General features: G+C 49.9%; 1 protein-coding gene across 7 annotated transcripts in view; it reads left to right on the top strand.

Moving 5' to 3' along the window:
• Nucleotides 1-15,154, top strand: part of OSBP2 (oxysterol binding protein 2) — a 157,713-nt gene that overhangs the window by 129,066 nt on the left and 13,493 nt on the right. For all 7 annotated transcript variants that reach the window (XM_062590052.1, XM_062590051.1, XM_062590054.1 and 4 more), the window contains 5 exons: nt 3,574-3,772; nt 6,034-6,151; nt 6,408-6,474; nt 6,821-6,988; nt 13,558-13,803. In XM_062590052.1, coding sequence (XP_062446036.1) covers nt 3,574-3,772; nt 6,034-6,151; nt 6,408-6,474; nt 6,821-6,988; nt 13,558-13,803 — 798 coding nt within the window. The remainder of the gene's footprint in view (nt 1-3,573; nt 3,773-6,033; nt 6,152-6,407; nt 6,475-6,820; nt 6,989-13,557; nt 13,804-15,154) is intronic.

Genomic DNA, 15,154 nt, shown 5'->3' with positions numbered 1-15,154 from the left:
TCTGTAGTCTTCGCAGCACTTCTGAGTTGCTTCCTAGCATCACTGAGAAGGCCTTAGGACAAACCCATGTTCAGAGATTTGCAAATGTTTTTCAGCCGAGTTATTTCTGCCTGCAAAAGTGCATGTGATTGCATCTTGTTAGAGAGCCTTAATGATGCTGAATAATGATGTATACTGTCGCTCACCCTGGGGATGCTTAAATCTACCAGTTCACACTTGTAAGAGGAACAGGTTTGCAAAAACATGCAGGTGTACATTTAACTTCACCCTGGCCAGTGTGATGCTCAGACTGATCCTACAGAAGCCTGCCAGTGGAGTTAGCTTTGCAGAGTGAGAGTGATCCAGAGATTGCAGTTGGGGTGGCATTAAGCTTGTGTAAGTCTGTGTAGGGTCATATCCTTCTCTGCAAGTCCTTGATGCAAATATTAGGAAGCAGGAGACAGCAGAGATGACTAGAAACTAAAAATCCCTACAAATATGATGAGTTGCGTTTACTTTTTCCAGTAGACAGATCGGAACAGAGCGTGTAGGTAACAACTACAGCAGCAGCTGTAAACTCTTGTTGTGTTTCTCCTTCATTTCTCTGATCTAAATTTTGTTCCTGTCTCTTTCCCTGGAACAAGGAGTTCATTTGTGTGAAACTGGAAATTGGCTTCACGAGGAACCTTGCAGCACTTGGAATGCAATCAAAGACATGTGCGTTCATCCCAGCATATTTTTCCATATTTTGTGTGTTAGGGTATTAAATTCCCTGTGTTTTGTGCTACTTCAACTAAAACGTGAAAACCTTATTGCTTTTCTGGTGACTCTTTGCCTGATGTCTTGAAAGGAAGAATTTCTTAAGATGGATTAGAGTCATATTCTGCTCCTTTGTAAAGGAAAATTTCACAAAAAACTAATGAATCAGATCTCCTCTTGGTTAAATTCTGGTAATATCAGGACATTTAAGGGAAGCTGAAGCCCAGGAGCCTGGTGCTTGCAGGGAGAGCAGCACTTACTAGATGTTCAGGTGAAATCTGCCAGTCCAGGTTTTGAGTAAAGTGCAAAGAACTGTATGAATCTCATGTGAAATCCAAGTAGATTGAAACACAGAAAACAACTGGACCCTGTAGATGGTTAGAAGTCTGTTAGATATACAAAATTTGCTCTCCTTTTAGTCATTTGAATTATTTTTAGTGGTTTGGACCAGCATTTATATTAAGAGCTATGTTTGTACCATACTTTTTATGGTAATGTGATGGAGCTAGCTGAACATCACATCCCATACAAAAATGCAGTTGTTCTGCCTGTGAGATGCCCGTCTGCTTCCAAACTCCTGTAAAGTTTTTGCAAGAATCACATTTTCTCACTTTCAAACATAAGTTGTTTAGTATGTCCCAGCTGGCTTTGCACCGGCTTAGGGGGGAGAAGAGGAGGTGCAGTCCCGCATCTGTGCACATGTTTAACTTTGCATGTGCTCAATCACAAATGGATCTGTGAAGCTAAGGAGACTTGATGTTTCAGTCAGACATAAAAAATAATCTAAAAATTAAGCTTTTAGGTCTCTCCCTCTTGTCAGACAATAGAAACGCAGCTTCTCAGGGCTGGCAGCGAGCAGACATCCTGTGCATGGAAGTAGCCCACCATGTGCACAGTGCACCTGGGGAGGATGCGCAGTTGTGCAGCCACATGCTCCATGAGCTTCAGTTGGTCCCAGCCATGCTCTGGGGACTGTCAGCGAAGAAGCAGGGGGTGCAGAGCTTTAAACAGAGCCTCTGCTGCAGGGGATGAGGCAGAGAGCTGTCTTTAATCTTCTGGGGGGAAATCACTTCTGGTCACTCTGCGCTGGGGCTAATTCCTGGTCCTGTCCTTTTCATTCTTGTGCCTTGTCAGAGCATATTTATGGGTGTTTGGATGCTGTACAGACCTGCATCAGGTTGATGCAGTAAATGATTAATGCCACCACCAAGGAGTTCTCCTGTGCACCTTATACCCTAAGCACCAGTACAAGCTGGGGGCTGACCTGCTGGAAGGCACCTCTGCAGAGAAGGACCTGGGAGGGCTGGTCGATGACAAGCTGACCATGAGGCAGCAATGTGCCCTTGTGGCCAGGAAGGCCAATGGTCTCCTTGGATGCATTAGGCAGCGTGTTGCCAGCAGGTCGAGGGGGGTGATTCTGCCCCTCTACTCAGCCCTTGGGGAAGCCTCATCTCGACTACTGTGTCCAGTTGTGGGCTCCCCAGGACAAGAGAGACATGGAGCTACTGGAGAGAGTTGATGTATGGCTGCAAAGATGATGAGAGGACTGGAGCATCTGCCCTGTGAGGAACGGCTGCGAGAGCTGGGCCTGTTTAGCCTGGAGAAGAGAAGCCTGGGGGGGGGGGTGATCTTATCAGTGTGTATAAGTCCCTGAAGGGAGGGTGTCCAGGGGATGGGGACAAACTCTTTTCAGTTGTCCCATGCGGCAGGACAAGAGGCAATGGGCAGAAATTGAAGCGCAGGAAGTTCTGCCTGAATGTGAGGGGGAATTTCTTCCCTGTGAGAGTAACAGAGCACTGGAAGAGGTTGCCCGGAGAGGTTGTGGAGTCTCCTTCTGTGGAGATCTTCAAAGGCTGCCTGGATGCAACCCTGTCTAACATGCTCTAGGTGACCCTGCTTGAGTAGTGTGATTGGACTAGATCTCCAGAGGTCCCTTCCAACCTTACTGATTCTATGAACTGCAGGAGCCTCAGTCATATCATCTCTGCTGTCCTGTTCCTGGTGGTACAGGGCCAGGACTTGTGGGTGCCATGAGAGCCCCATGAGCAGCTGAGCCCTCCATCTCTTGCTGTACTGAGCACATGTGTGTGCCGCCTCCTATCTGGTTTGTCCCATTTCTCTTAAAAGGGCATGCTGCAGAAAGACTAGAGCTTTTGGCCATCATGAAGGTGTTGCAGAGGACAGACCTAACCCTTTGCCATCTCCTGGGCTGTGCAGGCAGCTCCATGGAGAACCTACATAGCCCTACTGCTCTGTTTCCTTGGAGGAAAGGTCTTACCAGCTCACAACTGATCTTCCACAACTATGTCCGGGTGTTACCTGGGGACCCGTCATTCTCTCTGGCCTGTAGATCTCCTGGGGCTGCTGCTTGGGTTCCCAGGCTGCTTGTCTTGGATAATGGATGGCTAAAGTTTGTGAAAGCCTAGTCTGGGCTCCCTGAGCTGCTGTCAAAGCTGGTGATGGAGAGAAAGATGTGAATGGTAAATAGGTTATGCTGAACCCACCTGGTGGACTGTTGAGCTGCTGTGGGAGATGGGGCATCACATCAGAGCAATGGCTTCCTAGACCCAAGGGCTGCAGCGCTGCGGCCACCTTGACTGAGATGCTGAAGGTTTGGATGATCTGAGTTGTACTGTTCTTAGTTCCAGAGACATGGGGATCATGCAAAGCTCTGGGGCTGCACTTCCTAAAATAGCAGTACTGGCGTAGAAGGAAGTGGAGTAGCTGGGTAACCAGTTTGGGAATTAAAGTATGTCAGTCTTGGCTCTGTGACCAGCTCTTGGGTTGCAAGGGCGATCGCTCCTGGCTCCTGACCTGTTCCTGCCTCTCCTCCAGGCTTGCCGTGATTTCCTGGACTTAGCTGAAACTCACAGTCGAAAATGGCAGCGGGCACTCCAGTATGAGCGAGAGCAGAGGATCCGCCTGGAAGAGACTATTGAGCAGCTAGCCAAACAGCACAACAGCTTGGAGCGAGCCTGCCGAGGAGCCCCCGGCCTGTCTTCCGGCAGCGTGTGCGTCGCCAACACTGCCAAAGGTGAGTGCCGCTGGGACAGGGGCTGGCGTGGGAGTTCCAGGTGCTGTGATCGGCTGCCCTGTGCTCAGCAGCCAGCAATGAGCATGACTATGAGGTGGAGCCCTGGGCAGAAGCCAGAGGGACAACAGGCAAAAGTGGGTTTTCCACCCTACTGCTGCTGGTGGGTTGCTTGGAGGACAGCAGCTGGGATGAGAAGGATGTACGAGCCCTGTATGCCAGTGACTTTTTTTCTTAAGTAAAATCTGATTGAAAGGAAGCTGTGCTCTTTGAAGAGGTGCTAATGCAGCTCACCCTTGGTGTGCTTCCATGGGAGCCCTGAAAGCGTTTCCAACTGCCCTGCTGCTCTTGCATGGAGACTTGGGTCTCCCCAGGCTTCTGGACACTGGTGAAGGAGAGGGATGTGTATCCAGACCTGTTTGCCCACCTGTATCTCGGAATATCTGAATGGCCTTAACCCGACCCACAGGCTCATTTCTGACTGCTGGATGGCAGGGTTATTGTCTGGAGGCAACCGACGGGTCCCTCGTGCTGCTGATTGTACTGCTGCGCAGCGGAAGGTAGAAGTCGCAGCTTGTTTGCTGTTCACAGGAACTTAGGGGGCAATAAAATCTAAGTGCTTCTGATATTAGTGCCAAATCCTCTCCCTCCATGCAGAAAGCACTAGTTAAAAACTGAAAACTGCAAATAGAGCCCTGCTACAATTTTAAAGAACTTGGACTACGGGAGAAAATAACTGTTGGAGGGAGATGATGGTGTTACCTTGTGTTACCCTCATTCCCAACACCTCTCAGCATGCCGTACATCACAGCTGGGGTGGGTAGAGGCTAAATCAGTTTGGACAACGGCACAAATCCAGTGTGACATGACCCCATTGTGAGAGGTGACCTTGCTCTTCAGGTGGTTCACCCCCAAGCAAGAAGAACGTAGCAGTGATACCAGGGAGGAGGTGACCTTTCCGTGCCAGGAAGACAAGCAAACAACTCAGCAGCACCAGACACTGCAGTGAGATGGTCACGGCATCCTGTTTTCTCCATTTGCCTGCATGCAGCCTGTGCAGTGCTGGACTGTCCCAGGTCGGCCCGGCTGCGTCGTTGTCCCTCCTTGCTGGTGGTGCAGCAGACACCACCCAGCAGCCCTGAGCAGGACCGATGTCCCTGAGCTCGCTGATGGAAAAGAGCATTGTCCATCTGCAGACCTCACTCTGTAATGTGACCCAAGTTGAGATGACAGGTAGGGGGAGCCAAACCAGGCAGTTAGCTGCAGGCATGAGCAGCAGTGGGCGCTGCCGTGCAGTGCTGTGGCTGCTGGTCACTTGGAGAAAGAGGTACTTTAGGGGGCTGCCAGGAGGCCCTGCATGGTCCTGGCTACTTGGTTGCACAGAGAGGCTTCTTGAATCATGGTTTTAAGAGAGAGCAGCCAGGTAGGTGCTTGAGGTGGAGCTCTGCTCAAGGAAGACGAGGATAGTGGCAGTGCGAGTAGGGCAGGAGCAAGCACTTCATGCCTCCAAAACAGCTAAGTTTAATGTCTGTGGGGTGACTGTGTGCACAAGGTGGCGGTGACAGTCGTGGGGAAGCATTTGACTCCCAACCGGGTCTGCAGAGAGGCCAAGGAGCACTAAGAAGGGTGGTGAGGGGAGGCTGCAGCTATGGCAGGAGGCACAGGATGGTGACTGCATGCAGGAGGGCTGCTTTTCTGCTGCGGCTCGGAGAACAGACTAGGCTGCAGACAGTTCCCATCTTCACAGCAATCTCTTCCACAGCACCGAGGAAGAGAAATGTCTATGAGCATGCGGCTGGGAAGCTCGAAGGGCAGGAGGTATCTCGGGGCAATGCCTGAAACATATGACTTGTTTTTCTTTCAATCCTACCTGGATTTCCATGCAGATGTGCCGCTGCAAGGATGGGAGCTGTATCAGATGCGATGGGATGCACATGTTATATGCTTGTGTCTGGCTCAGTCAGGCTGAGGGCATTTGGGATGTGCTCCCAAGCATGGCAGAGGAGGCTTTTGTTCTCAGATCAGAGAGGACCTCAAACTCCCCAAAGGAGTTTGCGGTCGGCCTGGCAGCCTTACAGCACTGTGGAGCGGGATGGAGAAGAGAGGATGAGGCTGTGAAGTGAGCTGGCGTTTGAGAGGGACACACAGCAGGAGTAGGGTGGGCTTGGGGGAAAGGCAGCAGTGGTGTGTGCTGGTGGGACGCATGGATATCCTGCTGGAGAGATAGCAGTAAGCTGAGCAGCTTGGATGCTTTGTGCCAACAGGGAGTGTGCAGTCCACAAAAGGAGAAGCCAGTGATGAAGATGAGGAGACAGAATATTTTGACGCCATGGAGGATGCACCAGCTTTTATCACTGTAACTGCAGACCCTAAGCACCACAGGTATGTTCCCCCCCACACCCCAGGGCCACTTGTCTGGCTCACCATGTGCTGAGTGTCACCCTTGTCACACCTGTGGAACAGTCTCCATCACCCCATTGCCTTCCCAGCAGCACCTGAAGGACAGGGCAGCTGGCCTCACTCTTCTTCACTTTCGGCTCACTCTTCAGGTGGCGCAGGGAGATGTCCTGGGTGGTGGTGGCTGCGCGGTACCACACATTCCTGTTGTCTGCCTTCCTCATGTTTATCGTCCCTGCAGGCGTTCTGGCAGTAACCTGAGCGGGGCCAGCGAGGGTCACCCTGAAGACTGGAACCTGGAGGACAGTGTGAGTCTGTTGCACAGGGAGAGAGGGATGGACCTAGTGTGATGGCACGAGGAGAGATGAGCGGGAGAGGAGGTTGGTTGTGAGCTCGTCATGCGGTTTGCTGTGTGGCCTCAAGGATGGGAACAGAGTTAGTTGCTGTGTGAGCCATGGTGAGAGAGATGTCAGTGAACTTGCATCAACACCTCAAATGTCCTCCTGGAGGTAGCAGGACTGAGCAAGGGGGATATTTACCCCATTACTTTTCTGATGCAGTGTACTTGACCTCTACTGAGCAAAGCCAATGTTTCTGACTTGGTCTGCTGGGAGAGTCTGGCTTAAACCTGCCTTTATTTTGGTGCTTTCACAGGTGTTTGACAGCTCCAATCAAACCAGCTACAATGAATCCACTTGCAAAGATCTCCTACCGAAGAAGAGGAGAAGGACTCGCATCCCTGACAAACCCAACTATAGCCTTAACCTCTGGAGCATCATGAAAAACTGCATTGGCAAAGAACTGTCGAAGATCCCCATGCCTGTAAGTGAGCATGTTGCAACTTCCCCACTGGCTTGGTGCAAACCAGGCAACCGATGGTGCTGAGGGCCTGCAGAAAGGGTAGTGCTGTGGTGTGAGTGTTAAACTGAGGTCTCAATTTGGGCATGGTTCTTTGCCACACACAGGATCTGGATTTTAGCTTCTTGAGTCAGGGACCATGGGCCATGGCCAGTCCTGCTAGTAGTTGGGGAAACTGCGTGCATGCAGTATATGCAGGAATCACCCAAAAGTGAAGAAGAGTGCGGCCAGCTGCCCTGTCCTTCAGAGGCCAGGCTTTGTGCTAGAGCAGCATGGTGTCAGGGGCTGACATCAGAGAGAGTCTTTGAAAGTGTTTAAAGATCAAAGACTTTTTTTGGCATGACTAGTTTATGGTGAATAGATTGGATGCGTGGTTCCTGCAGGCCTGTAGAGTCACATGCAGAAGGGAGAACAGTACCGGGGCATGTGGAGGGTGCGAGAGGATAGTATTTTATTTCTTTCAAGATTCACGTGGCATTTGTGCAAGGGAAGGGTGTGCAGAAGAAACAAACCTTGAGGAGGTATTTGCAGGCAGCTGGTGCCTGAGGCCTGAAAGAAGCAAAGTTTTTGGAAGTACTTCTTGGCTGGTGGCTTCTGCTGGAGAGCTACTCATCAATTAATTTATTGATAAACTGGAAGCTGTGGTAGCACAGAAAGCCTTGGGCAAGACAGGGAGCATGTCACCAACTCCCTCTGGGTTGGTGGTCAAGATGTGGCTACCATGGCTCAGTTTCTCTGGCTGTGGCTGGCTGGTCTGTTTTGGAGCTGTCAGGCTACAGAACTTGGTCTTGCAGTTGTTGGGGCCCCCTTACGTACCTTCGTACATACACGTGGCACATATGGCTGTGAAGGTAAGTGCAGCTTGAGTGCTGTCCCTCAAGGAGATAGCTAGCACATCCAGGGAAGGACTGTTCCCAGGGACTGACCTGGACATCTTGCTCCTTCCTCTAACATCTTCCATCTCAGAGCTGAGCCCCTCAGGACTGCAGCTACCACAAGATCCCTGTTTGAGCTGAGGGCAAAGCTGCTGTGCCACGTTGGCAGCCCTGTGCCTGCCCTGTCCCCTTGTGCTGGCAAATCCCACCAAAGCTGTTTCACTCCTCTCCCTCCCAGCCCCATGTGTCCTCACTGCTCAGCTCTGCCTCGTCTGACTGAGCTGTTTGTTTTTCCCCTGCAATTTGTGCGCCCCATGAAAAAATTCCACCTACTGCCGAATGCTGGTGGTCTTGTCAGGCAGAGCCAGCACAGCAAGGAGAGCAAAGCCTGCCTGATGGGAGGAAGAGTGTTTGCATCCTTTCCTCCTCTCTGTGGACTAGCAGCCCACAGAGGCTGAGCTCCGGGTGTCTGGGACTGACTGATGAATGTAGCACCATGAATCTGTAGTGCTAATTGCTCTGTGGTAATTGACTCTTGCATCATGGCTGGTAGGTTGGGGACCATTTGAAGTGGTTCTTGTGGACTGGTCTTTTCTCCTGCCCCTGTGCCAGATGCGGACAGCCTTGGAGCACCTGCATCCCTGGCAGCTTGCTCGTGTGCATCTGCTGCCTTGAATGCCCAAGGCGAGCTGGAGCAGAGAGGGGCATTGCCCAGAAGTCCTCTGCAAATCAAACTGGTACAAAGGCAAGGGGAGAATCAGGATACTTCCAATCTCTCAGAATTTATGCATTGCACCTAGGATCTGAAACCAAGAGATCATGTTGGAGATTACAATTTTGCTGTTGTGAGTCCCCACTAAGCAGACTGTGGGAAGGTGCTGTCTGCCCGAAGACAGTGCTGTGATCTGATCTGGTCTTGTTTGGCTTAGCCAGCATCTCCATCCTTGTCCTGGTGAAAGCAGAAGTTGGCTGGATCCTAGAGCTCTCAGTAGTGTTGCTTTTCTCATGTCCCCTGTGATGTGGTTTGAAGTTGCAGTCAGGGCGTGGAGTGTCTTTCTTTCGTAGGATGAATGCCCTCTCCTTTGCCTGCATGGAGGAAAGTGTATCACAGCTGTGTGCTTTGAGGCTCCTTCTCACAGAACTTTGCTATTTAGCAGAGACCTTTCTAGATAAGTAAGTGCCCAATTAGTGATGTGAGCAAGACACTTTCTTGTGGGAGCCACCGATATCTTGCAAGCAATTGCATTGTCCAAGGAGACTGTGGTCTCCCTGGGCAAATGGTCCAGAGGCCCACGGTGGGAGTGCGAGTCTCATCCTGGTGACCCAGCATAACTATCCTCCCTGCAAAGAGTGGCCTTTTAGTGAAGGAGACACCACAGGGACAATTTACAGGCATGGTTTCCCCCACCGAATGCTAAATTCACTTCCTGGTGTGCCAGATTCCTGCAGATATTTAGAAGAGAGGGTTTGCTGGCAGGTGTCTCTCTGGAGAAAGTCCTCTTACAAAGGTTGCTGCAGAATATGAGTGGGCAGTGTATTTGATTCTTGCAGATAAACTATGCTGTTGCCTCATTTACTTCCATCAAGCTTAGAGCCTTTTCACTCCTCAGTTCAGAAAAGAGGAGGAGAAATCCCAGTCTTTGCTGGCACCTAGAACAACTCCAGACCTGTGTCCTGTCATGAGCTGAGCCTGTGCCTGGTGACAATCCCCCTGTTCCGCTCAGAGGCTGCTGGTGCCCACAGCGCATGGCTCGTCAGCGGACTAATTAACGAGCAGTGCTCCCTGGGAAGGGACTGACCAGCAGTGGCATATGTACAACAGACAGGGCTTGAATGGAGCCATTTAACCTCCAGTCCCCTACACGAGGGTAGGTGGATCCTGCTACTGATTTTGCAGGTTGGGCTGGATCATACTAACTCGTCCAAGACCAGAAGGCAGCAGCCCATGCGAGAAAGCCCACCCAATCTCTCCCAAAACCACAGCAGAAAGATTTTTTCAGAGCAAAATAGCTGTCGATTCATCAGCAGGTCTTGACCAGCCCAGTTAGCACTGTGGATGGGACTGTGTGCTGCTGTACATCATCCGTTTCCCAGCAAAATGCAAAGTCCCAACAAACTCAGGAGAACTGTAAAATGGCTAGGAGTAGATTTAGATTATTATGGTGCTGGCTGGAGTGGAAGTAGTGCAGAAAGTTTGAACCATACAATGTAGCTGAAGTCAAGGCCCTTGGTATGTTACAGAAGCTTGCTTGCTCAGTTGGTTATACCTTATCTCTTTTTAGGACAGTGCCTGACAACCTCCAAGTCAGAGATATGAGTTCGTCTCCTCCTTGTGCTGCATCCAGCAGCAATACTCAGCCCAGTACTGTCTGCTAGCATTTCCACATCAACCTCAATGTCAGATAAAGGCTTGGCTGGTATAGGAATAAGCTCAGGACTTGGACACATCCTCCAGAGAAATACAGCACCTGCAGTGCCTTGGGAGAGGAAATTCCTACCTTTCCTATCAATCAAATCATTCCAGGAGCTGCTGAAGCAAAATAAAAACCTGAGGACAATATGTTCTGCTTCTCACAACAGCTTCCAGTGTCAGCTCAGGGGAAGTAATTACTCCATTCCTCCTTGGGGCAAGTGGATCTGGCGTTTCCCAGCAGTGCTGTCTTTCAACGGTTCAACAGAGCTGTGTGTTGTAAAAAAAAATCCTGCTTAGCCCAGCACCAGCTGCTTGCTGTTAGCTCCTCTGTCTTTATATCCTCTGCTATGGGGAAGCAAAGGTAGCCCTCAACCCCCAGGTACAGAATGAGTTTTTACTCTCATCTGAAATTGGAGGGCAGAGGGGTACTTTGTGCCCTGCTAGCTCAGACTCGCATGGCATTTTTTTGGGATGTTTACTCCAAGAAAAGACAATAAGCCTGTGGTAAATGCTCTTCTGTGAGCTTGTTCTAGTAAAGTACAATCTCTCTGCACAATTTCCAGAGAGAGGTTTTGTGCATTTGCAGACTTATCAGTTTAACCATGAGCTTCTATTTCCAGGAGCTTTCTAAAAAATTTTAATATTATTAAACTTACAGTACAGTTGTAGGCAATAACAAGCCTTGAAATCTAAATAACAATAAATACAGTATGATAAAGGTTTTCTAAAATTTTCTGTTTCAAAGCCCTTATGATGTCAACACTATTGTATGGTAAAATTATTCAATTCTGCAAACAGTTTAGACTGATTAGCCAATCAAATAAACATTTATGACACTAACTTCTATGCAGTAATATAGATGTAACAGTTTCTGTCTGAGGCTGCTAAATTGAGAGATAGGCATTTGAGAGATCTGCATACATCATATTAAGTGCTCGTCTTTGATCAAAAAATACTAAAAACTGCAGACAACTACAATTAAAATAAAACCAAGCAGACAAAAGGAGAATATGCCAATGATCCAGCCAAATAAGAAATGAGGATGCAAGAGTTCTGCTCAGTAAACTTGATCTGCTTGGAGGGGCAGGGGGGCTCTTAAATACACTTCAAATGGCCATTTAAGTTCTCTTTCCCTGATATACATTTGCTTGGAGCGCAGGAGAAACTGGCAGCTCTGTGAATTGAAATGGAGCTGTCTAATAAGGTCTTCAAAGCTGATGCTGCAGTTAACGGAGCAAAAGAGAGATGAGAAGGAAGCAGAGCAGCCAGCTTAAGAAGGACTGTTTTGAAACTTGGCTAATTATTTGTAGTATAAAATGTTGGTGAGGCTCTTCTGCGTGCTGTGGATTGGGATTGCTGACGGGGAGGTGAACAGAGTTTCTACTTCCAGGTGCTCCAGCTGATTGCTTAAAGGCAAAAATGCCTTTGAGGGGCATATTTGAGACACTGTCCTCTCCCAAAGGGACGTGATGTGAACTGCTAGTACTCCTGTTAATTTTTATTGTGGATGAGCAAATCTGCTGCATTAAAAGGGAGTAAAAAGGCTTAGAGATTTTGCATTTTTGGTGTGTTAATCTTTATTCCTCCGTGGAAAGACTTTGATTTGTCATTGAGCAGTGCTGATGGAGAGGACACAGCTGCTGACTTTGTTCTCATGCTGCCTATTTGAATGGACTGCTTTGCTTGGGTTTCTTCTGAGAGTTATCTCATGTTGGTCATGATATGCTCTGCAGCGGATGCATTGCTTCCCTTTCTACATAAATCTGTCTCGTTTGGATATGCCAAGATCCCTGGTGCTTAGCCTAGGCTAAATCCTAGGCTGAAATGATCTTTTTATTTATCTTTTTCTTACTATACAATATGTAACTTGGCTTCTGTGAAAAACAGTTCTCCAATCCTCCAAACATCTCCTTGTTCTAAAATAGTTTTGTTGTTCCAAACTGAACATAAAAGCCCAGTTTGGATTGTTTCCCGGCAGAAGACATTCCACTCACGTGACAGAAAACATCTCAGTTTCCCTAAGCTTGTGCTTAGAAGTTGGGCAAGGTTAGACCTGATGCTACCCAAGAGCAGCCCCATGGTGAGATGCCTGTACCCCTTCAGCTGCCGTCATGAGGCCGGCAAGGATTGAGGGCTCAGAAATCAATGCCAAGCAGGGCCTTGGTGGCAGATGAACGTGCCTGGGGCTCAGCCCTGCTCCTGCTCCTCAGCTGTGTTGTGGCTCAGCAGGTGTCACACCTGTAAGCCAAGCAGATGCACTGTGCAGGAGAAAGGACTGGTCCTGATCTTGGTGGCTCTGGGCAGGGTTTTCCAGAGTCTCCTGATGTGCTGATGTTCAGGACTGCGTGGGAAGGGCTTATTTGCCAGGAGGTGACGGAAGGGGGCCCGGGGAGCAGCACAGAGGGCTTTGTCCTGCGCTTACCTGGAAAGAGGACGCTTTCAAACAGCATCAGTAGTCGTGGCACAAATGCTACTGCCGCTTCCAGGGGAGGGAGAGCGTGTCAGCAGCAACGGGAGCACCGCAAGCAGCATCTCTGCCCTCCTTGCCATCTCTAGCTCGAGGCCTGCAGAGTGCTTGCTGGGAGGCAGGAGGAAACTAGGCTTGCTGCTGAAATGCTCTTTGGGAGCCCACTGGAGGTCTGAAGTGAAATGTGCATGCGTGCATGACCGGGGAAATTATCTGGTTAGCTCACGGGGCTGCCAGCTCCCTGCTCCGGCTGTTTCCAGCTCATGCCAGCTGGGCAGCTCAAAAGCCTTCAGGCTCTCGTAGTACGGTTCAGGGAGCATGACAGAGCATGAGTTTCTCATCTTCAGTTAATGATTTTTAGATGGAGGCAGCACATATGCAGGTACTGCCTTTGACAGATCTGTGAGCTGCCCTCAAGTCCCTTCACCTCTCCCAGGGCAGCACAGTCCTGCAGTGGGCTTTTAAAGGAGATCTGCTGTAGTGCAGATCTTGCCTGGTGCATAGGTGAGAGGAGAACAGGAAGAATTAAAAGGCTGCTGCTTCAGCGAAGTGAAGCTCCCGTCCTTCGTGAACCCCTGGCGCTTGGAGTGCATCCGTGTTCCCCGTGCTTGGAGCACAAAGGTGTGTGATGCCGGCAGCTGGCAGGCAAGGGTACAGGGCACATGGGTCTGGCAGGGCTGGGACTCAACTGAGGAGGCGAGTAAGCACCTGGCTGGGTGACTCTCCTGTGTAGTCCTGTGTGCTGCACGCTGACCCTTGCTCCTCTCCATCTTGCTAGGTAAACTTCAATGAGCCCCTCTCCATGCTGCAGCGGCTCACGGAGGACTTGGAGTACCACGAGCTACTGGACAAAGCTGTCAAGTGCGAGAGCTCCACGGAGCAGATGTGCTTCGTTGCTGCGTTTTCAGTGTCTTCCTACTCGACGACTGTCCACCGCACAGCAAAGCCATTTAACCCGCTGCTGGGGGAAACCTATGAGCTTGACCGGCTGGATGAATTTGGCTTTCGGTCCCTGTGTGAGCAGGTAAGAAGTGATCTGTGGAGAGGAGGTCTCATTGACTGCCCAGCAGCAGGAGCACTGTCCCACTCTTCGCATCTGCCCAAAACAGCCCTTTCCTGAAGAAGAATGGGTGTCTCCTCGCACTGAGCAAGGCCAATGTAGGGAGCAGTTAGCTGTTGGCATTGGCAGAAGAAGCAGCAGATAGAACCTGAGCCGTGTTCCTCAGTATCACAGAGCAGGAGATGTGGCGCAGAGGGGAGAAGGACCTCTGTCATGCTGGCAGGTCTCCTGGCAGCCTGACCTGGAGCTGCGGTTTCTCTACCACCTTAACGCTTGAGCAGAAAAGGAGAAACTCTCCTCACTCAAGCTCCCTTGTAGCAGCAAGCAGTTGCACAGTTCCTCCCTGCTCCCGGTGTTTCTTCAGGCTGGAGCAAGTCTTGGGGTCTTACTTCTTTCTTGTTGGCTTGAAAAGCTTTTTGGTTTCAGAGCTTGAGGATGACCTGAGAACCTCTGGCATCCTCATGCTCTAATCACAGAGTGCATCTGACACACATCAGTCAAACAGCAGGTCTTAAAAACCTGCAGTGCTTAATGAGTTGAGACCTGTGAAGAAAATTGATTCTTGACAAGTTAACATTTAGCATGGTTGTTTGGTCCATCCTGCCTTCCTCGGCCATTTATAACCTTTTGCTGGATGTGAAAGGTGGGACACAGAAGAAGCAGGGGGAGGGGGAAGTGTTGGGGGGGGGGGTATTTCTGTGTTCTCCAGGTGGTCTCTGTGCTGTTTTGGGGCTGGGATCCTCAGAGCAAAGAGATTATCACAGCTTTCTAACTTCAGAAACTTCAAGCAAAATCGCAGACCTCTGTCCCTCTGTAAAGGCCAATATAGGTCCAAGACTTGCAAGGGCAGACAGTACCCATTGAGACCAATGAAGTGAGATTTGGGGATCAAGGCTGCAGTCCATTGATTCATGGTACGAGAATCAGCCTGACAATGGCTGTAGTGCTCTGACACTCAGCGTATTTCCCCCTTCTGCACTGATTGTTTTCTTTGGGATATAAAGTGATGTTTTTTAATGTCAAAATATGTGAGAAATGCCTTTGTGAAGCAGGCTGGGGAGCACTGGGCCACAGCCTTGAGCTGCAGGGTGAAAGTATGCTCTGTTGCAGTGCAGTCTGATACCTGTACTAATCGCCTAGATGAGCCCAAAATAGAAGAGATGGAGGCAGGTGGAGAACAGTGCTGGCCAAGTGCTGGGAGACAGCCCAGGGCTGCTGAAAAGGTTGGAGTAGCTGGAGGATCCTAGCTTTGAAGCAAGAGCAGCAAGAACTAGGAGAAGAGAAAAGTGAGTAGTTCTGCTCCAGTGCCCTGTGT

This window comes from Rhea pennata, chromosome 17 (assembly GCF_028389875.1).
Source record: "Rhea pennata isolate bPtePen1 chromosome 17, bPtePen1.pri, whole genome shotgun sequence".
NCBI classification, from domain to species: Eukaryota; Metazoa; Chordata; class Aves; order Rheiformes; family Rheidae; genus Rhea; species Rhea pennata.
This window is presented reverse-complemented; position numbering and strand designations above follow the sequence as displayed.